The sequence below is a fragment of the Poeciliopsis prolifica genome, unplaced genomic scaffold (assembly GCF_027474105.1).
Source record: "Poeciliopsis prolifica strain line A6 unplaced genomic scaffold, Auburn_PproV2 SCAFFOLD013, whole genome shotgun sequence".
Taxonomy (NCBI): domain Eukaryota; kingdom Metazoa; phylum Chordata; class Actinopteri; order Cyprinodontiformes; family Poeciliidae; genus Poeciliopsis; species Poeciliopsis prolifica.
In genome coordinates this window covers 3,816,437-3,843,381 of record NW_026562388.1, presented here as the reverse complement: position 1 = coordinate 3,843,381, position 26,945 = coordinate 3,816,437, and the positions used below count along the sequence as shown (strand labels likewise).

General features: G+C 41.0%; 3 protein-coding genes across 4 annotated transcripts; 1 reads left to right on the top strand and 2 right to left on the bottom strand.

The window, feature by feature from the left end:
* Positions 1 to 1,954: 1,954 nt before the first annotated feature.
* acvr1l (activin A receptor, type 1 like) lies at positions 1,955 to 9,263 on the top strand. The gene is made up of 10 exons (XM_055038291.1): positions 1,955 to 2,153; positions 3,666 to 3,749; positions 4,264 to 4,506; positions 4,609 to 4,814; positions 4,904 to 5,003; positions 5,678 to 5,824; positions 5,916 to 6,191; positions 6,352 to 6,549; positions 6,665 to 6,795; positions 7,240 to 9,263. The coding sequence occupies exons 2-10, from the start codon at positions 3,677 to 3,679 to the stop codon at positions 7,369 to 7,371; spliced, it is 1,506 nt and encodes a 501-aa protein (XP_054894266.1). The 5' UTR covers positions 1,955 to 2,153; positions 3,666 to 3,676; the 3' UTR covers positions 7,372 to 9,263.
* d2hgdh (D-2-hydroxyglutarate dehydrogenase) lies at positions 9,235 to 15,084 on the bottom strand. Of its 2 annotated transcripts, XM_055038289.1 has the most exons (10): positions 14,943 to 15,084; positions 14,329 to 14,643; positions 14,179 to 14,236; positions 13,451 to 13,590; positions 13,178 to 13,371; positions 12,734 to 12,902; positions 12,513 to 12,656; positions 11,594 to 11,736; positions 10,342 to 10,507; positions 9,380 to 10,264 (listed from the first exon to the last, which is right to left on the bottom strand). In XM_055038289.1, the coding sequence occupies exons 1-10, from the start codon at positions 14,953 to 14,955 to the stop codon at positions 10,002 to 10,004; spliced, it is 1,605 nt and encodes a 534-aa protein (XP_054894264.1). In that variant the 5' UTR covers positions 14,956 to 15,084; the 3' UTR covers positions 9,380 to 10,001. The 2 variants fall into 2 exon arrangements, with proteins under 2 accessions (XP_054894265.1, XP_054894264.1); XM_055038290.1 differs by lacking the exons at positions 14,179 to 14,236; positions 14,329 to 14,643; positions 14,943 to 15,084 and having other exon boundaries at positions 9,235 to 10,264; positions 13,178 to 13,385; positions 13,451 to 13,536.
* Positions 15,085 to 16,059: 975 nt separating this feature from the next.
* LOC129365191 (RNA polymerase II elongation factor ELL-like) lies at positions 16,060 to 26,906 on the bottom strand. The gene is made up of 12 exons (XM_055038194.1): positions 26,640 to 26,906; positions 24,331 to 24,375; positions 24,128 to 24,249; positions 23,084 to 23,244; positions 20,557 to 20,855; positions 20,317 to 20,441; positions 18,691 to 19,174; positions 18,481 to 18,574; positions 18,333 to 18,399; positions 17,193 to 17,364; positions 17,046 to 17,090; positions 16,060 to 16,968 (listed from the first exon to the last, which is right to left on the bottom strand). Exons 1-12 carry the CDS (start codon positions 26,772 to 26,774, stop codon positions 16,840 to 16,842), a joined length of 1,878 nt encoding a protein of 625 aa, XP_054894169.1. The 5' UTR covers positions 26,775 to 26,906; the 3' UTR covers positions 16,060 to 16,839.
* Positions 26,907 to 26,945: the final 39 nt, after the last annotated feature.

Genomic DNA, 26,945 nt, shown 5'->3' with positions numbered 1-26,945 from the left:
ATTGAATTTTAGTTTGAGGTGCAGCGTTTTACATTCTGGCAAATTCCAGTGACTTTTGCTGTTGTTGAGCCTCGTCTGCGCTGTTCAATAAACTAGTCAACTAGGAATTGCTGGTCAGCTAGGTTTTAGTCATTGTGAGCCAGCGTTTTACGCATTAGTGAGTAAAAGCTCACCCACATGAGGCAAAATGCAGCACTGTTCGCGTGGCTGGAACTACAGGACAGGTCACAGCTTTTTGCCTTGAGCTGTAACAGTGAATCATAGCCAACACTCCTCCACTACACATAAATAATCTGATCCAGGGATAAAGAAACACTAAAACCAGTTTGCTGCTGTTTTTCTAACCTCAGAGTCTTTTAGACTTAAACATGAGTACTTACTCTTGAAATTTACATTGCGTACTATTTGTTGGATTGATAAAATGTTCAGCGACTTTAAAGACTGAACTTCATGTTTTGAGTACATTATTATATATTTACATATACTTAGTTTAATTTTTGGCAATTCCCTTAAGAGACTGACAGCATAAATGTGTGCCAGGATGAACATTTGTGAATGTTATATATTATGAAACCCAGTTGTTACTTTCTTTCCCATTCACAATTGTGACCTTCTTTGTTGTTGGTCTATCACTTGAAATCCCAATATGATACTCTGAGGTTTGTGGCTGTGACGATGAGACAAGATGGATAACTGGTTGTTGAGAGCACAGCATTAATGTGTCCATAGTGCTTTGTCATAGTTTTAATCACACCTAGTTTATATTTTACTTTCTTTTCAAAGAACAGGAGTCTCGACATATTTAGATTTGTGCTTTTTTTTTTTTTTGGCCACTGATCAATTGTTCAAAGTCGGTGTAAATAAGTGCCACTATGCAATTATAACTGAAAACGCTGAAGATGCGTTTGGAAAGGGGAGAATAGTACAATTATAGCTTTTATCTTTCTGGAGAGAAATATGCAGAACATTTTAATCGGTACCTATTGCAGCTGGCGTGGGGTATCTTTGAGGAAACAGCCTGAGACGTTGTCCAGGCATGCAGCTTTCACAGACAGCCAACTAATACTCTCATTAGTTGAGTTGTGAGGCTGTTCAGACGGGTGGGTCTGGTGTTAGGAGAGGTTCTGGAAGCTTCAAAGTGAGCAATGGGAGTGATCAAAGCATCTGGGGAAGACAGGCGCAAAAAGATGTGGTTCTTCTAAGCCCTGATCTCAGTATTCAGCCATGACTTTTGCTCAGCATGGATGGTAGTCACCCTACCCTAACCCTAACCCTGTGGGAGAAAGTCTGTACCCTGTTTTTACATGCAGAACAGATTTATCACAAATGTCAGGGCTCCTTCTAGAGGAGGATTTCAATGTGCATAGCATTTTAGTTTACTATAAAAATAGTTTATTGTCATTTATCAACCCCCAGACATTATTTATCTCTGTCAATTAAAAAGAAGAGACATAAAGATTGGCAGAAAGTTCATAATACATTCAAAACAAGCAGGAAAGCGTCAATATAGATATGATCCAGGATGACATATCAAACTAAGTTCAATCATAGAAGAGCTTCCTGTGATGATCTGACAGTGGTCAGCGTTCAGATGCCAGATTGCAGTTCGGGTGGTGAACTCTGAACATCATTGAATCAATTCAGTTTGAACTTATCTTGTCGCATGTGACATTGCAAAAGGCTGCAAATGCATGCGTGTACACGTAACAAAAATATCTAAAGTCGGTGCATGTTAGAGTTTGTAGCAAATGCTGAGCCTTTGAAGAGGAGAAGAAATCGGCTCTTTTTTTTTAAGTTTTTTTTTTTTAGCAAAAATGATCCGAATCCACGAGAATAGAATGACTCATTACACCCAGGCACAGCAAACATGGTTTTTCATTGAGCTGATGTTATGGCGCTAAGCAACACGCATCAAGCTAACTATTCGATCTTAATCAAGACAAGCGCCAGCTTGTCTTCAGAGGCTGTCGGAGGACTCTGCCGCCCCACAATGCTTGTCGACGTTCATGTTTTGGTGACGTCTGCAGACGAAAACAGCCAGTGGGTGGGCTGGAGCCCTGCTTCAGGACTGTTTCACGCTGTGATGTCCATTTGAGCCTCGTTTTGGACGCACTGGGCTCCCAGAATGAGTTAGAGGACGCCCCCTCCGCCAGGTATGTTGCTGTTTAGTCATTCCTGTCAGAGTTAGCCCTGTGCTCCAGAGTTAGCTTAGCTTCCGGGCTAACAACCTGTCCGACTGGCGCCTCTCAGGCGGCTGTGGACGGACAATAAACCAGTCTGTGAGCGGCCCCAGCGGACCAGCAGGCCTCCATTTACTGAGCTTTACCGTCAGAAACATCCTGGCGGCGTTTCTTTATCGGTCTGAAAAAGGTTTTGCCATTGGAGTTAAGCTACACGCCTCTCAGGGGGAATCTTCTTCTGTGCTATTCTCACTGCAGAGGATCTGTTAAAGTTGGCTAAAACCAGCGAGCAGCTTCTTTATCTGCTAACATGATACTTTGAGGTAAAGCTGTTGTATTTTAGTCATTTTTTTGTGTTGCGGTTTGATGCATAAATGAATTTGCTGCTAGGTTCTGTAAACAGCCCAGCCTGGAGGCATGGAAGATGCAAACATTTTAAACTAGTCACTGTACCAAAACACAATTAATGGGAAGGAAACTTTAAAATTATGGTTAAAAGTTAAGAAATAGTGCTTCTTAAAGCTGGAAATTTGAACCCCTTGAACATAGCTTGAGTTCAAAATGGTCCCATTTATTGCACTGGAATGCATAATTATTGGAATACATGTTAGTTAATTGATTTGTAATTGGCCCTTTAATTAGCAAACAGGTGTTACTTGAGAATATATTTATTGGGAGCAGCTAAAATAAAATTCAAAAAGAAAATATTTAAGCTTACATGCTTGGTTGAATGAAACTTGGTTAAATCCTGAAATTAAAGCATGTATGGTTAATCAAGCATGTGATTATTTCTATTTATTTATGACTGTCGGAACCTAGAAGCATTCAATAAAAGAATATTTGATTTGTAAATAGTCAATTAGTTTTGTGTTATTGTAGGTTGACGTAGTAAAATGAAAATTGAAATAAACTTGCTGACTCTGAGCATGAAGCATTCAGAATCTGTGTCAAATTTAGCAGGTATTTATGTACCAACATCAAAACAATAAATAAATATATCTGTGATACTTAAATAACTTATTGCAGAACTTTAACACACTTTTCTAAGTTTATGTGAAAGGTTTTTTTGTGTGTGTGTCTGTCATAGTCCTCACCTGCCCTGAATTTTCTGCATCCCGTTTGTCTGTCCCAGTTTCTAAATCAAAATCTAAAAACATGACGCTTCACGTCTTTAGCTTATTTTAACGAGGACAAACTTCCATTTTGATTTTGTTCTGTAATAATTCTAGCTGTTTGATGCTTAAATGGGCCGTTCACATCTGAGGCTATTCAGCCCTTGGCTACCAGACCTCATGTTCCCCTTAGTCTAGTCAAATAGAGATTTGTATTTTCCCTGAAAGTTCACTAAAATTCTAAACTGTGCTTTTCTTTCTGTCTGAATCCATGATCGTCAGAAAACAGAGGGCGGTAAATGAGATTATACACATTGCGTCTGTCCTCATTGACCTCTCTCCATCTCTGGCATCTCTTCATCTGTTTGGTTAGCATAAGGAAACATGGATCTTGGCAGTTTCCACGTCCTTCTGCTGCTCCTCTTGCAGGCTCTACAGGCGTCCGCTGAGGACTCAGGTACTCTTTTGCATCTTCTTTATCTTCGGGGAAGGTTTTTATGCATTAGTGTGCAAATGTAGCCATTAATTACAAACTGAATATTTTAACATCTTGTGCTGTTACAACTGCTGACTTTAGTGCATTTCAGTGAAATTTGATGTGATGGAGCAACACAGAGTGGCTCCTAGTTATTAGGCGGAAGAAAAACAAAACTGTGTTCCAGATTTTTTCACAAGTACAACTGATCTACCAATATCCCAAATAACTGGACATCTCACAGAGTTGTGATCAACCTAACCAGTCAGCCAGGGCTACAAAGATACTTGATAGTTTATATCAAATGATGTGATTCAATCGTCTGTTATATATTTTCCCAATAAAGTTTTTTTGGGGAAAAATGTCAGGTGAAGATGTGATGACTTCTGCTTAGGTGTTTTAAAACATAAAAATGTTTATTTCTGAAGTTTTTTTTTCTCTCAGATTACTTGAGTCCCTTCTTTGTGTGTTGGACTTAACCTCATGTCTCTTACAGAAGAACACCTGATGTGTCTTTGCGAAGGCTCCAAATGTCCTCAGACCCCAGAGTGTCGAGGCACCCAGTGCTTCTCCTCGATTAAAGTGAGCGGCGGTGAGGTGTTGCTGGAGCATGGCTGTTTTAAAGAGCGACTGCAGTGCTTCACGGCGCCGTCCTTCCATCAGGCCGTCCACTGCTGCTCCAAGCACATGTGCAACGGAAACACCACCAGGAGCTTCCTGATGTCGCTTCTGATATCAGGTCAAACAGCAAAGAATCGAACCGTGAATCGGAACGAGTGGCTTACCGGATAACGGAGGTTCTCATAAGCGTGCTCTCCTTTCTTTCTCTGTTGTCCCACAGCCCCTGAAGGGGAACCGGTCCGGTATCGGGTGGAGACGTTGGCTCTCTTTGTGCTCGCGCCAGTGGTGGTTCTGGTCCTGCTGTCTGTGGTGTCGGTTCTGGCCTGCAGGAGGCTCCACCGTGGCCGCCTCCAGAGACTGCAAGAGTTTGACACTGAGCAGGGAGATGGTCTCATCACCTCCAATGTGGGAGACAGCACTTTAGCTGTAAGAGTCGTACAGATTAATTAGAAAAAAGAACAAAGTGAACGAGGACAGGATTCAGTTTGAGCATCTGCTTGTCCTTTCTTCTGCAGGATCTTTTGGATCACTCGTGTACGTCAGGCAGTGGGTCAGGTCTTCCCTTCCTCGTCCAGAGAACTGTAGCCAGGCAGATCAGCCTGGTGGAGTGCGTTGGTAAACGGATTTAGACTTCTCTGATTAGTCATGTTTCAAATTAGCTCTGTTTTCTTCTGCTGGTTTGAAGCAACTCAATCAGGATATGTAGGATAGGTAGAAAGTTATTGGTTTTGTGCCTCTGGTAAGGCACAGACCTACCTGTGAATGCAAGTGTTGCACAAGACTGTTGGCTGTCATTTTGACAAAAGCAATAAAAAAAGTTAAAGAAAATAAAAATGACATATTTATATATGCATTTTATTATTATTCAGTGATAATAATACTACCTAATTAATACAGGCAGTATTAATTAATACTTAACAATATCGTGCTGTTATACATCAAGTATATGAATGCATGTAACTTTTTCACTGTAGTGACAAAAAGCACCACATATCTACATATAAATATCAAAATTGTAAATAGCTTTAATAATAATTTTAATAATTTAATTGGACAAAACAATCACTTCCAGGGCAGAAAAGTTTTTTTTTTTTTTTTTGTTTATTTGGCTGTTTCTGTCAAATGAAATTTTTTTCTAACACGAGTCTCCAAAATGTGCATAAACAAAAAACAAAAATTCTGGTGGAAACAAATTGAGTTTCCCGTACCTCATAAATTGAATACTGGTTGCGTTTCCACTTTTTCGTTCACCGTTTTCCGAGAATAGAAAAAAGTACTCTGTGTTTCAGGTAAAGGGCGATACGGAGAGGTGTGGCGCGGTCAGTGGCAAGGGGAGAACGTTGCCGTGAAAATCTTTTCCTCCAGAGACGAAAAGTCTTGGTTCAGGGAGACGGAGATCTACAACACAGTGCTGCTAAGGCATGAGAACATTCTTGGTGAGTTCAACTCCAACTACCGAACCAAAATAGATGGACGAAAGAATCAAGTGTTCATAGTTTTTAGTTTGGTTTTGCTCGTTTCTCCCAGGATTTATGGCGTCCGACATGACTTCTCGAAACTCCAGCACTCAGCTGTGGCTCATCACTCAATACCACGAAAACGGCTCGCTGTACGACTACCTGCAGCGAGTTGCGGTGGAGGCGTCGGAGGGCCTGGCGATGGCGGCGTCGATCGCCAACGGCCTGGTTCACCTGCACACCGAGATCTTTGGCACCGAGGGAAAGCCGGCCATTGCACACCGAGACCTGAAGAGCAAAAACATCCTGGTGACCAAGGAGCTGCGCTGCTGCATTGCAGACCTTGGTTAGTTTTTATTCCACTACTTCACTTCCTGTTGTGACATTTTTTTATATATAACAGATTCTGCCCTTATCAAACCTTGCAGGTTTATAGACTGTGTGTAATTAACATAGCTTTCCTTTTCTTTCTGCTCTTTTGCTGTGATTCTGTTTGTGATTTACAGGGCTGGCTGTGACACACACTCAGGCTGACAACCTGCTGGATGTGGGCAACAATCCCAAGGTTGGCACCAAACGCTACATGGCACCTGAAGTGCTGGATGAGACCATTCAGACCGACTGCTTCGACGCCTACAAGAGGGTTGACATATGGGCCTTCGGACTGGTGCTGTGGGAGATAGCAAGGCGCACGTACAGCAACGGTGAGCGCCATGTGTGAATCTCTGATGCCATGGTGACGCAATCGTTCCAGCTTCTGTGTAGACTAGAGTAGTTTTTATAATTTAGTTTTTTTTTTTTTTTTTCTGTTGACTGCAGGTATCGTCGAAGAGTACCGACCTCCCTTTTACGATCAGGTGCCAAACGACCCCAGCTTTGAGGACATGAGGAAAGTGGTGTGTGTGGAGCAGCAGAGGCCTTTCATTCCTAACCGTTGGTTTTCAGATCCGGTAAGAAGAAGAAAAAACTTTTTTTTTTCTTGCCATTTTTTACTCACATTTGTCACAAAGACACAAATTAGAAAATAAATTGCTTTAAGCGCATCGAAGGAAGGTAACTTTAGTAAGATGGCACAAAACTACAATGACTTAGTTCTGTTTTAAGTGCTCTATGTTTAGTTTTCTAGAAAACTAAACATAGTTTAGCGGTTGTTTGGTTGCAACCGCGACCCTAACACTAGTGTTAGGTTTGCACTGCACTATTAGATGTCGAGAGGTTTTGCCGTATCCGCTTATGAGCCTAGGCTTCTTAAAATATTTTATGAAATAAAAATGTCATACTCATAAGAACGAGACAGTTTTTCTATGCAATCATCCATAGAATTGTTTTTATCTGAAGGCTGTAGGGAAGACATTGATTGTGGAGTTTCCTCTAACACACGCCGTTTCCCTCAGACACTCTCTGCTCTGGTCAAACTGATGAAGGAGTGTTGGTACCAGAACCCCTCTGCCAGACTCACAGCGCTGCGCATCAAGAAGACCCTTGATAAGATCCACAGCTCCCTGGAGAAGGGCAAGGAGTCATGAGACGGAGACGCCTGCATGATGTCAGAGGCTCGACTTCGACATGAGCTTGGAGTTTATTGAAACAAGAGGCAATCTGAAGGATGGAGATGGACAGGAAAGCTTCTATCCTTCTCTTGCTCTTCCTTTCTCTGTTGTTGCCTTCCACCAACATCCCTCTGTTTGACTTGAAGACATTTGGAGCCGTCACATTTGAACAAACCAGCCGTAGCCATGCGAGTTACCGCCACAGACTGTTACAGAGTGTGAAGGGTTGGCATATTATAGAACCCAATCATACCGCTTCAATGCACAGTTTACACGGCTCTGGGTCTGGCCTTTCCACACACCCAACACTACACGAGTCCAATGTCTGATCTCCAGCCAAGCATTATCTTTGGCATGCGTTTGTGGCATTCTGCTGAGAGACAATCAGATTTTACTTCACTCACTCGGCGTGATCTGAACAAGCCAACGGATACTCAACATGTTCACCTACTAAAGGAGAAGAGCCAATAGAATCAAAACTTTTTAGTCTGTTTTAAAAATGATATTTATGTATTGAACCTCCACTGTTACCACACTACTGAGGACTTATGTAAGACTGGTGTATGATGATGATGTGTGCAAGTGATTGTGAACATATATAGGCATTAACACTATTGGACTGTAACTATCATCACTACCAAGTCAAGTAGGAAATAATTTGTTGAGAAATACAGAAGAACGTTTAACTTTTTGATATTGAGAAATGGGATGAAACAGGATGTGGGTGAGTATAAAGGGAACACTACAATGTTTGAAGTTTCAATTACATTCTCGATTGGGAAGAATATTATATTAATTTGGGGCTTTTAATTGTTTGTTGAAATTGTTCTGTGATGGAACAAATAGACGGCATACTTCACTGATTATTAAAAACAAGAATTAGGTGCAGAAGTTTAAACTTATGCAACCTTTTACCAGGAACAGGATTCAAATGAATAAATGCATATACTTTGAAGCATTTTATAGGTCATAATCAGGTTAAGGTTTTAGATGATCATAACCATGATCAGATACTGAGCGTTTCAACTGGTCAGTGAAAACCAAACACACCAGGACTGGTTTCAGATTGGAAGCAGCAGACTAACAGGTAGCTTCTTAAATGTATAAAACATTTTAAATGATGCTTAAAATCCAGGTCAACACAGGAACTCAACTAATTTAAATAAGCTCAAATATTTTTCACAAGAAGGGCAGTCAAATGTGCAACTATTTCTTTACCCTGGTATATGGAGTTGGAGAACTTGTGAAGTTGTAATTATCTAAAAAAAAAAAAAGTTTTCCACAAACATTATGACGTATATGTTGAGTAAAAAAAAACCAAAAACATATACAATATTGGCCAGTGTCACTACAGAGACTTGATGAATGAATAAAATAGTTCATAGCAAACAGACTTCAGATTAAGTGCATAATCTAGTTTCCTGAAAAAATTTCTTCCATGTAAGGTTTTATTTTTCAAAAAAAAGCTTCTAGCTGATGCCTGCTGCATTAGACGCGAGATCTTTTAGTTGTAGATTTTTATCCTGCATTAAACATATTACAGGCACAATGTGCCTGAATTATCTCTCAAAGCAGTGGCACAGGACATACTGATAGTGTGATGACAATTACATACCCTGTATATTTATCTCTGAACCTGTATGCATACTGTGTGTTGATTGCAGAAAACAAAAGCCACATTGATGCTCCAGCCTTTTTTCCTGCCATACAATAAAGTTGTCAAATTAAAACCCATTAAAAGCCCCAAAATAATACTTTAAATGTCCATATGGAAGGTATAGAAACTGTTGACCTAAACTATAGGCAAGTAAATGTAGTAAGATCTAATATCTTACACTAAGACAATAAAACACTCTCACTGCCTTGCATACTTGATTAAATGTGTGAAACTGGAGCAGAAAGGAACAGACAGGATCTGCTGGTGTGAAGATACTTTTTCCCTTTTCTTGTCATTCAGACGACAGCAACTGATTTTTCACTTTGAGTCCCCTGTCCTCAGTAATGCGACGGAGCAGAAGCCGACCAAATAACTGGAGGGAAAAGAAAACACTCCATAGTCATTGGACACTTATTTATATTACTGGTTCAAAACTAAAACATTGCCCAGATGTACAAATAAATAAGCTCACAAGTGCTGGTTGTGCTTTGAAGAAAAATACTGCTTTGTCTTTTTTTAGATGTAATAAAACATTTACTGCATTCTTGCTTGACGATTAACTGATTATGAAAATTTTAGTGTTTAAGCTTTGCTCAACTTCATTTAACTTCAATCTGAAGCAAATACACACCTAAAGGACATTATTTCTCTACTCTGGTGCATCACAATGGCCCTCTAGTGGTATCCAAAAGGTTACACTAATATGCATAATTAACATTTCTCTTTTTTCTGCGCTTGATGAATGAATAAAATAGGACAGGTCTGCCCTGTCCTTTTTAAAGCTACAAATAAGCAAGTCAAAGTGAATGTTAGACTGCAACTTTACCAAAAAGATCTCATTGTTTTAGTGCAAAAGGGGCAGCTCTGAACTACGAAAGTAAACAGAAGATTGCAGACAATGTGGCAGATACGCTGTAAAGGATGGCTTCTGGAATATTTCAATTTAAAATCACTTTAGATCATCTGGTAAAGTCTTATACGGGTTCAGGATGCCTTTGGGGTCCAGCAACGTCTTCATTTTACCCATGACGGCCACAGTTGGCCTTGATTTACTGTAATAGATGTAATTCCTCTTTTTAAGGCCCAGTCCATGTTCTGCGCTGATGCTGCCCTGAAACCTGGCCGTCCATTCGTAGACAAACGGCTCAATGGACGCCAGCAGGGCGGGATCCTTTGCAGAAGAGGTGATATTAAGGTGGAGGTTGCCGTCACCTAGAAGGGAAAGTGAGGAGAAGGGTGAGAATAGGATGGAAAACCTCCTGACTCATCCTCCCATCCTGTGGTCTTACCTACGTGTCCGTATCCCACCACGCTCCTGGCTCGCGCTCCCAGATGCTGCCTCATGTCTGTCACTAGCTGGTAGATCCGTTCCACCGGAAGGGAGATGTCGTACTTGTAGGTGAAGCCGTCGTGAGTCAGCGCCTCGGTGACACGCTCACGCATTGACCACAGCGTCTGGAGCGGTGGAAATGGAAAGTCTGAATTCGTCATTCCGCTCTCACGCTCTCGAAATTAATGTTCTAAAGCAGCAGCAGGAGGAAACGCGGCTTCACTTTCACTAATATAAAAAAGGAAAGAAAGGTTCCCAAGAATATTACCATTTCTAGCCATAATTGTCTATAATTTTCATTCATTTTAAAGTATACATTCACTGTGAATTTATGGCAGATGTGTCTACTGTGTTCGGGTTTTAAATATGAAACCTGGAAGAAAGACAAGACATGAAGGAGGGAAGGATGACATTTGGAAATGAGGATGAAAAAAGCAGGGAAGAAGTAAGAAAGGGATGACAAAAAAGAAAGGCAAGAATTGACATAGAATATGGGATAGGGAATAAAGCTATAAATATTTTCTCATACTTATCCAGACAATATAAATGATTGTCCAAAACAAGAAGCTCCTACAAGGTTAATAAGTCTTTACAGTGGGAGCAGAGAAAATGCTGTGTTTTATAAGAAGACATGCTCGGTGAGATTATCTTAGCTTTTAGCATGGCTTTCATTACAAAAGCAGAGATTTGAAAGTTGACTGCCGGGAAAAAGTTCAAATGTTGAGTTTCCCATCAAAAAGCCAAAGATGGGGTGACTTCAGTCACTGGTTGATTTCTCTGTGTGTCCAATTCTAAAGGACCGTCTGCAGCGGTTTAATTTTGAAGGAACATCAACACAATCACCTGAACCAAGTTTTTTGGCTGATTCCTGCACTGTGACCAGATGACCTTTGATCAGCTTTGATTCCTTCACTCATTTAAAGTTTTGAGTTGTGCATTGCAGTGGTTTTGAGACATTTTTCAGGGGTTGCTTTGACTCTATTCAGTGACTCGGAATAGACCACAGTGTCTGAGTTTGTTAGAATGAAAACACAAGTCACCCACTGCAGGACTGTAGGCGTCTGATGCGCTTTTAATAGTCCGGGGACACGAGAACCGCTCTACAATGCAAATATCTACAAGTCTGGATAAAAATGTGTTCATCTTTATTATTTTATGTCAAACGTGAACCCATAAATGTGAAGATGTGAAGTTTAAGAACATCCCCTTACCTTTATTTTTGATTCCTCGGTTGCTACAGTACCATCTGTAACTAATAATGACGTCATTGCTTCCTCTAAAAAGTTGTGGAGCTTCTGTGAGTCGTGGTCTGAGTCAGACCCAGATGTTTCGATGACAATGTAAAAGGGGCAATCTGCACAACGGAAAACATATATCCTGTAAAAGAATTCATACCACTAGAACTTTCATCACATTTTGTCATCTTACAACCACCTGCTTCAATAAATGTGACAGGAATTATACGTCATTCCTCAACGCAAAGTAATAGTACATACATGTAAAGTGGAAATAAAATGATTTAATAGAACATTTTTACACACAGAAATAATTAAAGAAATGTGTAAATTTAAGCCTGTGGTGATGTGCAATTAAAACGAGCTCAATCATTTTCAATTCTGACCAATTTTGTTTACAGAGACATCATAATTAATTTTATTTATGTACTGTTGTGTTTATTTTAGATATTTTAAGTATCTTCCTGTTCCAGTGCTGAGTGCTCTTTACAAAATTAAGGTTTATTCATCTTTGAGAGGGAGAAATTACATTACTTTGCTATTATCAATATATTACTTGAAAACAATCTCAAAATGACAATATTATCGTTTATTACAATAATTACGGGGACAATTAATGAAGGCAAAATCTGTTGTATGTGTTCAATCCTGTTTTCTCTTGATTTCCCCCCCCCACAAAAGTCCAGAGCAACCTGCTCTGTTCAGGGCCAGGATTTCATTCCTCGTAAAAGTAGTCAAGAGGTCCCAGGTAACTGGAAGAGCAGCAGCTGCATCCTTTACCTTCTGCTGGTACGGCCAATAAAATACACTGAATCTCGTGGTTGCAACACGAAAGAATGTGAAAAAAGTTGTACGAGTTATGCGTTTTTATAACTACTGGCACGTGCGTGCATACCAGAGATAGGATTGGCCAGCTTCAGGTGTGTGTTGAGCAGCCTCATACACTCACTATCCAGGAACTCGAAGGCTGACAGGATTTCTCCCAGCATGCCTTTGCAGAGCTGAAAGGTTTTCAGCAGCTGGTCAAAAGTTTCACAGCCTACAACGGAAAGCAGAAACACTCACGGCTCTGCTGTCGTTTTTACACCCAGGGGACGAACGTGGAGAAGCTCCTACCCAGGAAAACAACATTGACGGATTTTGGCTTTCGAGGGCAAAGGATGGAGACCGCAGTGATGACGCCCAAAGTGCCCTCTGAACCAATGAACAGCTGCTTGAGGTCATATCCTGTGTTATCCTTCCGCAGCGTGGACAAACAGTCCAGCACCTGTCCATCTGCCAGCACCTAAACAAGACATGCATTAAAAATGCAAAACACTGCACAATCCTCACAAAAACAAACAATGTCAAATGTAAAAGCCACATCTGAAACAAAGTTTTAATTTTACACCATTATAGTTGTGAAGTTTGTCAAAATTTTATTTTTTTTACTGCGGTTTATTTGATGCATAGAGGCAGAAGCTGCTGGACCGATGTTAACCACCAAGGGGATTTTCTCCCTTCTTAGAATAAACACAGTGAGGCCGAGTGTGTCTGTTATGGGCTAACATATCCACTCACAACTTCTAGGCCTAGCACAGTCCCGTGTAGCGAGCCGTATCGGAGCAGCCGCAGACCGCCTGCGTTGGTTGCCACGTTGCCCCCGATCTGGCAGCTGCCCTTTGCTCCAAGATCCAGTGGCATGATGTAGTCTCTCTCCTCCAGGTAGAGGGACAAGTTCTCCAACACACAACCTGCCTGACAGGTCAGAATACCTGAGGAGGAGAAGCTAAAGGGTTGTTGTTGTTCAAGCGACCTTTCTTAAACCGGCGGCTGGTTTAGGATGAATCTTACCAGAGATTTTATCAAAGGAAAGTATGTTGTTCATGAGAGAGGTGGAGAGTATGATCTCGTCATACACAGGCACGCTGCCACCGACTAGACCAGTATTACCTCCTTGAGGGTTCACTGCCAGGTTGCGACGTTGACAGTAACTAAAGGAAAACAGAAGTCCTCATGAAATATGACGTTTACAGGGCCTTGTAAACGTATTGTCTACAAGGCGTGTGTCAATATTTTGTCACATACTGACACACCTAAACAAAACAGTACGTAACTTTAAAGACAAAGTATGTGTTTTTTTTTTTTCAAAAAAACAAAAACAAAATTCAAAGTGTGTTGTGGATTTTTATTCTGCCTCTTGTGATCATCCTTCTGGATCTCCAGTCATCCTCCCATCAAGAGAGCAGTTTCTATAAATCCTGAAAAAATGCCTTCACACAAAATCACCATTGAAGTAATGCATTTACGGTGATATTCAGTTTTTGTTGTTGTTGTTTTTCTTTGCTTGTAGACCAATAGATGGGCCTGCAAATGTGGTTTCATCTACCTCCTTCGTTTACTACACAGCATCATGTCAGTGTAGCTGACCAGGTGAGCTTTCAGCAAATTTCTGTTTTTTTTAAATATTAAAAAATAATCTTCTCTCCGGTTCAAATTTGTGCAGTGTGTATAAATGTTATATTTTTAAAGAGGTAAAACATGGAGCAATAGCTCAACGCATTACATAGCCACTAGTATACCTGAGAATTTGTGACACTTCCTGTGTTGTCTGAGGTCTCAGCAACACTTCACTTGACCCTGCAGGACTCAAACACAAGCATCTAAACATGCAGCACGTTAAACAAATGACGTTTAAAATAAAAAATGACACATGCGATTCCAGGATTCACCCCTAACAGACTTCAGCCAGTCCTCATTACTGGACTGGACCAGATCCGGGTCAGTGATGGCCCTGCCTGGCAGCGTTTTCCTGAAAAAGGTCAAATCCTCCACAGTCACCCTGGAGAAAGGCAGCCTCTGTGGAGCAGCGGCCGGGGACGACGCGGCTCCATCTGGTCCCAGGTGAAGCTCGCGGGAGAAGGTCGCACTGAGTGGGCAGCGGCGGCCCCTGAGGAGAAGCTGCACCTGGAGGTCCACAGGTGGGAGACCCGCTCTGGACATGAGTCTCAGCGATGTCCTCAGCTTTTGTGTCGTCTGGAAAACTCCTAACATGACCGAGGAGACGGAATAAGGAGGTGTGGGTAGAAGAAAAAAAAGTGGGAAGAAAATCACATATTTTGTTACAAGATACTTGCTAGCAGTGATACAAGGAAAGTTAGGTGAGCTGTAACAATTATGTTAAAAGTTACAGTCGCTTCTAGTAATGCAGAATTTCTTTGATGAAATGGTCAGGTAGCATACACCAAGCTGTCCGACTGAATAAAATTGCTGGTCTCACACCTGCATGATTAGCTTGGAGTGTTTTATCAAATTACTTAATACATAAAAAAAATGTTTAACCCACCGTAAGCGTTCATTTCACTGCTCGCGTTTCCTCTTCCTTGCGTCTGTATTTTCCCTTCATATCACCCTGAACTGTCTCTCATAAAGTTCAAGGACAGCTTAGTAATTTAGACTTCAATTTGTTTACCACTAGCATGCTAGCAAAAGCCGGAAGTTATAACTAGAGGAAGGGGGGGAGCTCCGGGGCAGCCAATCAAGAGGCCGCTCGCACATTCAGCCAATAGGCAAAGCTTCAGTTGTAACTGAACAGCCAATCATCGTCTATGATTTGAGTTCCACTTTTTTTTTTTTCAAAGTCTTCCAGTTGATACAAATAAATGGAGCAATTTCTTTCCAATGTTCTTCAAATTATAACATTTAACTTTCGTGAGTTTTCTTTTCCCATGTCACTTTTTTAAGCATATTTTTATTGTCTAAACTAAAGCATATTTATGAGTATTCCATAATTAATATAAACACTGTACTTCAAAACTTTCACTTTTTTGCTCCAGTTCAACTATTGCTGTAATTGCGAAGAATTCCCTTTCAGTTCTTCAACTTCACCTCAAATCAAATCGGATGGTTGAAGGCTTGACCAGGTGTGTGTTTCTGATAGGGCAATGATCCAAAACACGCATCTCAGCTGGTTCAGAAAGGTTGATATTAGGATTCCTGGTTCTGGGATAAGACCAACTATCAGCTTATGCATTGGCCTCCAACTTTAACCTAATTTAAAATTTGTAAATGTTTACTAGGCAGACCTGTCCTATAAAATAAAACCTAGGTGATTTTTTTTTTTTCATTTTCAAATATAAAACCATAACCTTTTGAACATTTATCCACCTATTAGTGGAGTGTATGTCTTTGGTCCTATGTGTACAACTTGAAGCTTAGAAAAAAAAAAACCCAACTTATATAAACTTGTTCATCGACTTCTAGAATAATCAGCACATCAGTCAAAAATGCTCATATGGTGTCTATCTTAACGACGTCCAGAACTATAATAACAGCCAAGAGGTCACACTGGGAAAAGAAATGGCTGGACAATGCAATCATCAGTTGGTACAAAAGAAAACACAACAAGAAGTTATAACATCCCATTATGCACACCAGTAAGAAAATAAAAATGAGAATTTGAATCCATACAAAATTATTTATTAGAAACTTTGACAATACCTTAAGTTTCACTCATCATGCAGTCTGTAAAGTACACAACATGCATTATTTTCACATTTCAGTGTTTTCTTGAAATCAACTCAGCTTACAGTATGGACGGCTCTGTACATTAGTTTCAACCATTTGCAATTTACACTCAGCGAATGTCAAGAGTACATTCTCTGATTATGCAGTTAATGAATAATGAGTCCTGGGTAGAAGTGGATTTTTAAATGATTTTACCCAAACTGATGAACAGCTAACACAGATGAAGAGCTCACCCAGCTTAAATAACACTGAAGGACAGGCCTCTGTATTGTCCTAGCTGCCGTCACAAAGAAAGAAAAAAAAAAACCCTCACCTGACAAATCATGCGGACTTTCTGGATATGTACAGCATGCAGTTTTCTCAGGTTAAAACTTGAACACCAACCCGGCAACCAGAACACACAAGCGATGCTTCACAACTAAAGTATAACAAGAGATGAGGACCTGCTAAACATTTTCAAGGTTAGCAGCTCATCTCAGCTCAGCACCCGTTTCCAGTTTGAACCGCCTGAACAGAACTGTAGCGACTTCTCGTGTCTGCACCACGTCAGTGCAGAGCTCCTCACCGTCTAAGAAAACAAGCCACTTTTCTTTACTCTGAACACTGCTGATGTTTACAGCAGGTTGCTCCAGCCATGACGGCTGGAGGTGGATGGCGCTGAGCTCAGCAGCCTCAGGATGTTTCTTTTCTCCTCGTGTTCTCCCCAGCCGGGCGCTTCATTTGGGGCCGGAGTGATCCACTGTGATCTGCTGCTGATCGAACTCTGATATGAGCTTCTTAATGTGGGCCAGCTTGTTGTGTAGGTATTCACAGCGAACTTTGTCCTGATTGTAGTTGGGATTGGACTAAAGAGACAAACAAAGAACACCGATTACCTCCGGGCGAACCAGGGGAAACGATGTGAAAAAAAGAGGAGACTCACTTTTTTAATTTTCCGGTACTCTTGTAGGATTTTATTCCGAACCGTCTGCGAGAAAAAAACAAACAAAACAAACAACAACAGAAATCAGAACAAGCCGGAAATATCCACACCTTCAACAAAATGTGTATTTTTTGTCTTATAGCTTACCTTATATTTGTGTGACTCGTGGTGAAGTTGCTTGAGCTGAGTGTCCAGGTCCATGAACTGCTGCGTGACGCTGTCGATGCGAGCGTGTAAGTCTCTGTACTCGCTGTACTCCTTATTGAAGTCCAGTTTATAGCTCTGTCTCTGGTTGTGGCTGGAAATGGCCGTGTACTTCCTGCATGAAGGAAAAAAAACATGCTGGTTTGAGCAGGAAAGCGTCCATTGTTGCTCTGACTTTATGTTTGTGCTTTCTATCCTGTTAGAAGGTGAACCAACCGACAAAAAATAAATAGCACAAATGACACGATTTTCATTTAAGGAGGCAAACATGTGAGATCCTTCATGAATTATGGATCTACCACAACTTACAAATCCCTGAAAGTTGTATCTGTAAGTCGACTAGACTTACAAAAAAGGACCTACTGAACAGAATTATAAGAGCAAAGAAAAAACAAAAGAAACAAACTACTGTCAATAACATATTGAGTGTTTAGTTTTTTATTGAGATGGATAAGAATAATCACAAGGGCTGCATATCAACAAGCTCCAAATTCAATTCAATTTAGATTCTTTGGGTTACATTTAAATTTGAAATTGATTTGATTCAATAATGCCTTAAATATTGCACTATTGATTTTGTAATAAGTAGCATACATATAATTAATTGGATTTCATATGAATCATTTTAAGTGTTGCTCATATTTTTGAGCAGTTAAACATCTGAAAATAAAACAGTAGCACAATAATACTTGTGCTCACTATAAACTGCAAAAGTTAAAACAAGTCAGTACTGTATTAAAATTGAAGTAGCGAATATAAAAGATAATCAATTCTCGTTGTAGAAACAGAGGAAAGTCGCACTGTTTTGAACGACCCGTTTTATTAAAAATTATTTTTGCATTTTTAGTTTGGAAAAGATACAATTTGGTGCCCTGCGAACGTTTTGCTTTATACGTCTTCCACATAGAATTTTCATAAAACTACGGCTGTAACTTTTTCAAACCTCAATAGAAATACCCCTGGTTTTTCTAAAGACGCGTTCCTATGTTTGCTCTCCTGCAGGTTTGCAGGGGAACAGGAAAGCAAACAGTCCTGCAACTATTGCTTAAACAGGAACGCAACTAGGTCAAACAAACAACTTACGATAAATAGTCTGCTGAGTCAGTGTCAACTTCAGGTACATTGGAGTCAAACTTTAGCTTACTCGTCTCTAGAAGAAACAAAGAAAAGCTGTAAGTGAGCAGAAAAGTACAGAGAAATTAATGGTTTCACCAAGTCTGTCAGTTCTCACCTGTGCAATGCAAAGGAGCATCGTTACTTGAATAATCTGAACTGCAATCTTTATCTTTTCTCCTTTGCTTCTTGTCTCTCCATTCTTCTTTTTCCTTAAAAAAAAACAACAACAAAAAAAAACCATAAAAAATATCAACAGATTACCTAAAATTGAAATCCCATTACAAATAAAAAACAACCACCTTAAAGCAGGCACCCATTTTCTCACCTGATCTTTGTGTTTGTGTTTGCTCTTCTTCTTTTTGACCGTATGTCTGCTCAGATCGGGGATCATCAGAGGCACAGGGGGGCAATCTGACTTGGGTTTCTGTTGCTCTTCTGAGTCTCTAGGTTCCTCTTGAGAAGCATCCGTCTGTTCCAATCTTTTAGCCACTTCTGCTTCCTGCTGACAAACTGCTGACAGCGAGTCAAAAAGTCTCTTGGGGTCAAGCGAGTCGTTTTGCCCGTCCTCTGCTGTTGCTTCGGCGCCTTTCTGAGACTCCTGTTTAGAAGACCTCAGTCTGAAATTCTCACTCGCTGATTTGCTCGTCAGGTGAGATATTCTGGGCTTCTTGCTGGCCAGAGGATCGACGTATTCATCGAGGAGGGAATGTTTTGGGCGGTGTGCAGGTGATGAGTTGGGGGTCTCTCGAAGAGGGCTGACCTGGGCCTCGGGGACACTGAGGAGGTTGTGCTGTGGTTGGAAAAGTCTCCTGCAAGGAAAGCATTGTACATCAACAATCAAGCAGGCAGAACGCAGAAATAAAATGTTTTAAGGGGGAGGCACGGAAAGCTGCGGCTTTTTCCTGGTTAAGCAGGAAAACGCAAAAATAAGGAACTGAGTAAATGATAGATGCACCGCAGTGTTTTCCCCCAGAAAACTTGCTAAACTCACTGGTAAGGTTACTGGGGCAGTCGACCTTAAATGTGTCAACCGTGATTAAAAAAAAAACTTTAAAAGTTTATATAAAATTTTAAAATATGGTAAGGGTTCCTGGAAGACATTATTGACAATACTTTAACTATAGAGTCTTAAACAAACAAATACCAAAAACACCATTCTGAAATTCTAATTATATAAACCACCAGTGGATCTTAAAACAAGCTATTTTATGCTGGTCACACTTAAAAGTCAAATAAATAATAATAAAATAAAAATCCACAACGTTCACATCAGTCTTACAGTGCACTCAGGTCGGTGGCACAAATATAAAGTCATGCAGGTTTTTATTTAAAGCCGAGTTCTTGTCACACTGTCAGTGGTTTGTGTTTAACACACGCGAGCCGATCAAGCGATGTGACTTTTACACTTCATGCGTCTGTTGCTGCAGGATTCTCTAAAGATGAGCTGCAATAGAGGAATCATGAAAATGCCAGTACAGGTGAACCTACTATGGAAGAGCACCTCATCACAGTTTTTAAGCTAGTTCAGTTCTGAGAATGTTGTCCTTTTGATTCATATTTAGCTGATTTTAGAAGGAATTTTAAATTCCATGTTTACTGAAAACTTTCAACAGAATTCATTTCCAGCTAAAGAGTGACTTCATGCAGGTGACACCATACTTCATTCAGTTTATGCAACTGAATGTAGCAGCTGATGATGATCCTCAAGCTGCCTTTCAGTAACTGCATGACTTCAAACCAAAGTAACGCAGTTTACAATATATCACTCTCTGACCTTCACCAGCTGCAGCGATTTTACTTACAAATTTATTATGTATTTAAGTGCAAGTGGGTTTCTACTCAAGCAGCTGGTAAACCAGCATTGATAAATATAATAAAGTTAAATGATTAAAACAGCAAATGATTGGTTGATAGAACAACAAAACAAACAGTGAGGATTCATTTTTGTTACCTGACAAGGATTCGTTTAAGCAGCTGCTGGTCCCCTGAGGTGTAGCCGGGCCAGTCCTTCTGCAGCTCCTTGTACAGGCCGTCCTTCAGGACAAATGTGCTGTCTCTGTTACTGAGCTGTCCCACCTGCAAAACAGACAGGCCACCTCCGTCAGTCTGTTCGAATTTCTTCCTCCACCATATGTCGAACGGCAGTAAATTTATTCTGATGTTTTATTGGACGTCAAAGTAACTTCATCACCTCCGTCATAACTGCGTCCAGCGCATCTTTGTCTCCGTCTGCAATCCCGTCTTTCTGCAGCCTCAAGATCAGCTCAGGCCTCTTGTACGGCCTCAGAGCCAGCAGGTGCATCACTCTCTCCCTCAGGGGTCGCTCCCGAACATCACCGACACTTTTCCTACTCACTGGACAGGGACCCTTCCTCTGCCTTGGCAGGCTGACCCCCTTTTTGATGTTGTTGAGAAGGGAGTGAGACGAGTGTTTGGGCTTGGTCAGCTTGGCCAGGGCTGGAGCCGGAGCACGCACAGTCACCTTCTTACCTGAGAAAGAAATGAAGAAAAAAAGGGGAAAAAAAAGGCTTCACCAATAAGTACATTTAGAAATTGTGTTCATAGCACCTTCCAGATGAACAGTCACACCACCAAAAAACAGCCAATTTATTCCTTATTGCTACAGTTAGAGCATTGCACTCACAAATACTGTTCTAAAAATAAAACCTCCTCGTTATCAGACAAGTTTAGGTTCCGAGTCCCAGACATGAATGTGCTTTGGGAAATTTGTGCAAAAATCCCAGAACAAAAGCTTCAGTCTTTGTGAAGGAACCGACTGCAGCTGGCAAGAGAGCGTCATTATCCACGGTGAGACAAGTCCTGTACAGACACGGGCTCACAGTCCATTCAGACAGGAGGAAGCCATTAGTTCAAAACCAACACAACAAGCAAGATTATGGTTTGCAAATACACAAAGAGACACAACCCCAAGTTGTAGAGACATGTCTCGTGGTCTAATCAAAGTAAAGTGAAGTGTTTAGCCATGATAACCGTCGTTAGATTTGGCGGAAACTAAGCAAGCACACCTCAAAGTGAAGAGCAGCACTGGCACTTTTATGTTCTGAGTCTGTTTGGCTGCAGGAGGGACTGAGGAATGTAGATTATGATAAAATATTGAATCAACATCTCAAGAGATCAGCCAGGAAGTTAAAACATCGTCACACGTGGTTAAGCACTGACCCTCAGCATAGCCCCAGTCTTAAGGACAACAAAGTCAATGTTTCCGAGTGGCCGTCACAAAGTCCTGATTTCAGGCCCATAGGAAGGTTGTATAAAGAGCTGAAAAACTCTTTACACAATGGGTTTAAATGCTCGCAGAAAATCCAGGTTTCCAACAATCTGGAAGATTCAATCTGCCACGCAGGAGATTTTTAAGCAACCAGGACATGAACATTTCAGAAACTTATTTATGAAGGAAACTATCAAGATACATTTGAAAAGTAAACATAACAGAAAAAGTTGAATATGACTTTTGAAAGCGCAGTATAATAGATAAATACTGCTCTGTTTTTTTAAAGTTAGTTCAAGTTTTTGCATTAAACATCACAAAACTTGTGATGTTTAATATCCTAATTATTCATAATTATTCATGTCCAAATCACAACATGATGCGTGAGGAGTAAGTAAAATAAAACAAGGCCAAGTAAATAACTCTGTGCAACTACATCTTTAAGAGCTAATGACAAAGTCTGATTTTGCAGCAATTTCTTAGATATACGTGTCCAACAAATTATTGTCTGGAAAAAACACTGAATTACCAACAGTGACAGTTAATATGACCTCATCACAGCATAAATCAGAGGAGAGCAAACTCAATGAAAAACCAAATTAGTATTATTCAAGGTTTATTTTTAATTCAAAAGGTAATCCTACGTTACGTTACGTCAGTTTAAATAAAAAAGTGTCACTTAATCCCCAGAGTCTATGCTAAATATGCATCAACAATAAGGTTGTTAAATCATTTTAGACAAGATTAGACATGAGAGGAGGAAGTTGTTATATCTTAACTTTCTCCACTTGCAGAGTGGTGAGTGAAAAAAAAGAAGACCTCATTTCACCCCACCAGAAAGCCACAGTCAGGTTAGAAAGACACAAACACACAGAGAGCGCAGTGAGCAGATGTAGCAGTCTAATTTAAGACATAACCACACTGTTGCACAACCCTGGCATGAATAATGTTGATTCCCCTCCTCACCCCCTCCTTTAAGCTTCCTCTAAAATGACAGACTCATCATAACTTAACATGCTAAGTTATGCATGTTAACTTGTGTGAGTTTGTGTGTGTAGGTTCACTGAGAGATGATGACAGTGACTAACATATCGTCTCAGGAGGATGTGGTTTGGTGGTTGGATATGCAACAACAGTGGTAGAACAAGGAAAAGCTAAAGTGCTGGCTCTACAACACAGAGAGCAAGACTGATTGTTCTGGATTTGCATGGTCCATTTTTGTGCTAAACTGAAATGCAATCACCAAGAACGAAAAGGGACAAAATGTGCAGGAAGAGAAAAAAAAAAAAAAAAAAGGAAAGCAACTCTTAAAATATCTGTTTACCACACATGTTTCCAAGGCAACCAATGCAATATGGCTGACAGCATTTTCAGGATATCAGAAGCACAGTAGAGAACAGCCTTCAGGCCAAGCGCCTGTCCTGCGCTGGGTTTCTGGTTGTATAATCACACACACGCTGCAAACATGCGAGCGCTTTACCGTTCTTACCCTGGTAGCGTGCGCCGTTCTTGATGACGATGGCCCCTCTGCTGCGCGTCTCCTCCTCGGCCTGGGCCATGCTCTGGCGAGCCTTATCATACGAGTCATCTGTGGCGTTGACTGTCATCTTCTTCTGAATCACTCCGAGACATGTCAGCTCCTCGGCAGCACTGAGAGCACAACAGGGGACAGTCAGCATTCAACCTGCCACGATTTATGCGCCTAATAAAAACCTGCTTCGGAGAACCCAGTTGCTTAAGTTGATGCCTGCTTGCATCAGCCAGACCGTTTTGCCGGCCGCGTCCAATTCAGGTTTTAGGAAACGCTCTGAAAGTGTATCAGTTCTGAATCCGTCAGGACTCCACAGGAGGAATTTCATTTTCTTCCTTGACGTTATTTAAATTCTCTTATCAGCTTCCCGGGTTTCCTCTGGCAATCAAATCCAGAGATATTGTCAACAGTGCAACTTTATGTGATGCTGTTGCTGCAGACAAGATGACCTGTTAGTTGTTGAGGGAAGTAATTTGCCTAACCACAAGCCCAACTGTCGCTGATTTAAAAAATAAATAAATAAAAAACTTCTCTTTACTCGAGGAGAATTAAAAAGTCCAACATTTATGAACCTTCTACCCAAAAAAATTGGCTAGATCAAAAAGTTGGAACTCAAAAATGTTGTCTTCTTTTGATAAGAGAACGTACCATGCTAAACGCTTTCAGCTAATAATAATAATTTCTACAACAGATCAAGGAAAGCTTGTTCAGGCTGCAAGAGAGCAACAGAGAGAAAGACTTTCAGTAGATAACAGGAAGGCTCAAGAAGATATAGTAAAGGCACTTTTCTTTTTCCTATTTATCACAGTCTAGCATGAAACATGTAGGATTTGGAAAGCTACCATACATCTAAAGATATGGTTAAAGATTAACTGCTATGACTAAATGCTAACATAAGGTCCCAACGGGGGCTGTTATTTAGAAAAGCCGGCTGTTCACTTGCTCAAAATGAATGATGCAGTCGATATTTGTGTTTTTGTTGGCTGTTTCTTTGTGGCTTACCCTGCGTTGAGCTGCTGGACGCAGTCAAAGCTTCCGTGCGGACTGTTTCGAGCGACGTTAGTCACTCCAAAGGTGAAGATCCTCGCTTCATTTCCATTTTCTGAGCAAGGTACGGCAATTCTCTACAACAGAGATTGGATATCTTTTTGAGTGTATGAGGGAAAATACAGTGATTATGGAGCAGAAATAGCAGGTCATCCTACCCCTTGATTTCCATTGAAGGTGATGGTAGGATGGGAAGACCAGCTCTACAAAATAAATAAAATAAACAGGAGTTGTGAAGAATATCAAGACAAGCAGGATTTTGTGCGTAGAAATGCAACACACAGCTCTTGGAAAAAGTAATAAACTTCTCCATATTTTGTTACGTTACAAAAACAAACCAGTGCAATTCATTTAGTTTTTGTATAACAGACCAACAAAATGCAAGTGTTTGATTTTCAAGTGCAGAGAAAATACAGGTTATAAAGTATTCTTCCTAAGTTTTACAAATAAATATCTGAAAATTGTGGCATGCACACTTCTGTGCCTTTGCTGTACCTTTTTCTTGCTATTGGAGCTGCAGGACTTTAAGAGTCAGATTCTGGATTTGATTGTTTGTCTGGCTGTAGGTCTAGGGTCGTTTCCCCATTTGAGGGTGATTATCCAAGTTTTCTTTCAGGAGAGTCTTTTTAGTTCAATTCATCTCCCTTTCCAATTTGAACAACTGCCCTGTTCTTGCTAAATAAAAACATCCCACAGATTGATGATGTCACCGTCTTTCACATGATGTTACAGGTTCGTTTTGTGACGCACGTATGACTTGCTGAAAAATTTACTTTTGAGCTTCTTCCATGTATTCTGTGTCCATGCACATGATTTGTGGCACGCCACTCTTATTATCGTTGTAATTCAATAATGACTTCATTCTGGCCACTGAATACGGCAAAAAATCTGTGAGATCCACAACTAAAAGTTGATTCTTTCACAACTTTCCTTCATGGCTCCTTCTTCTGCTTTCCTTCTTGTCGAGCCTGCGACCTTGCAATGGCGACTGGATTGTTAAATCTGTTACCAATTGTGACATATTCCTATTTTCTCCTGTGTCTTTTTCATCTGTACGCTCTTGAGATTTTACATTTTGTACAGCTTCATTTGATTGGTGATCATCCAATGTCACGAGACTCTGTCCAGCCAGCTAAATATTACCCTACCATTTAAAATGCAAGTTCATAACATTTGGAATATATAAACTGTTCTCCAGACAGTCCTTTGCAAAAAAAAAAGAAGCAAGATTTGCTAAATATTCTGCAACTTCACTGTTTTTCTTTAAAAAAAAAAATCCTTCATTGCGTGTTGGTCATGCAACCTGAATAGCATTGAGGTTTGTGCCTGAAATATGACAACAATGTGAACAAGTTCAAGCACGAACTCTTTGAGTGCTTTTATTTACAGTAAATACACCCTTGACCCATGTCTGCGCAACATTTCAACCCTCCCTCAGATTCACCTTTGATTTTATGACCAATAAATGAGTTGTTAAAAAAAAAAACATTTTGATAATCAATACAAACACAGCAAAAATAAAGATGCGTTATCACATTGAGTGAAATGAAAAAAATGCTCACGCCTGTGGGGGAAATAAACAGAGCCAAAGTGACAGGCCTGCAGCCCTGATGGAAAGTATGCAGCGACTACAATCTAACTGACCTTTTCAAATGGAGAGTCCACCTGTTGAGTGCGCAGTGTGAGCTGGCTGCCAGCGCAGGGTCTGGCCCCGCTTATGCATGTGCAGATGTCTTACTTTTTCCTGCGCAACAGTGATCAGAGGAGCCGTGAAGCTCTTCTTGGCTTAGGTGATTTCCCCCCTCACCCCGCCGCTCTGTCTCATCACCACTTCGGGTCAAATTACGACGAGATCAATCGAGGGCGTGGGGGGTGTTTTACGTCGAAGCGTTCAAGGAGGTGGCTGAAACTTCCTCACCGAGGAGTTTCCAACCCTCGTTACAAGGAATTGCTGAATTGAGGAAGTGCCTGTTACGATAGACTTCCTGCAGCTTCTGGCTCAGTGGTGATTAACTGGGTTAAATGGTCGATTTTTTATTTTTTTTTTTAGTTCAGTCACTCTGAAGTCTAGTTTTAGAAGAAAGTATAATATCAGTCAATGTCCAGCGTGGAGTCTCCAAATACTCCCTCCTACTACAAACCTTCACCCCCACAGCTTCTCTTTCTCCTGTCCTCCACACTGACTAGCTGCCCTCAGACTTGGCCAAGCAAGCTTCACAAGACACACAACATGTTTCCGCGTTGCATTATGCAACATGTATTGGCAACCCAAAAAAAAAGAGGGGGGGATGAAGGGGGGGCTGGTTGGTAGCAACCACCACCACCGGGAGGGGGGGAGGCGGTGAACTTCGGCCGACATTCACAGCCCCAAACCCCGCCGCCTCGTTTTTTTTAAATCAAGCGAGAGCCCCCGTAACAAGTTCACGCGGCACAATTCACCGAGAGGACGAGCAGCGTGAAGACCCACCTTGCCGTTTCGAAGGGAACCGATGGCTCTCGCCGCGCTGTCAGTGAGTTTTACGTGGAAAACAGAGACGTTGCCGCCGAGGCTGAGTTTACCGCTGGACAGTCCGTAACGCTGCTTCTCCCTCAGAGCCGACATGGCGCCACAGTCCTCCCGCCCCGCTCAGAATCACTCCGAACCAAAGCAGCCCGACGGGGTAGAAATGGGCAAAACATTGGCCAGTCGGGTCCAAAGAGAGACCTCCGCGGAGCTGTGAGGCTTCTGCTGCTGCTCCGAGGCGCGCTATTACGGCCGAACTCAGAGCGGATC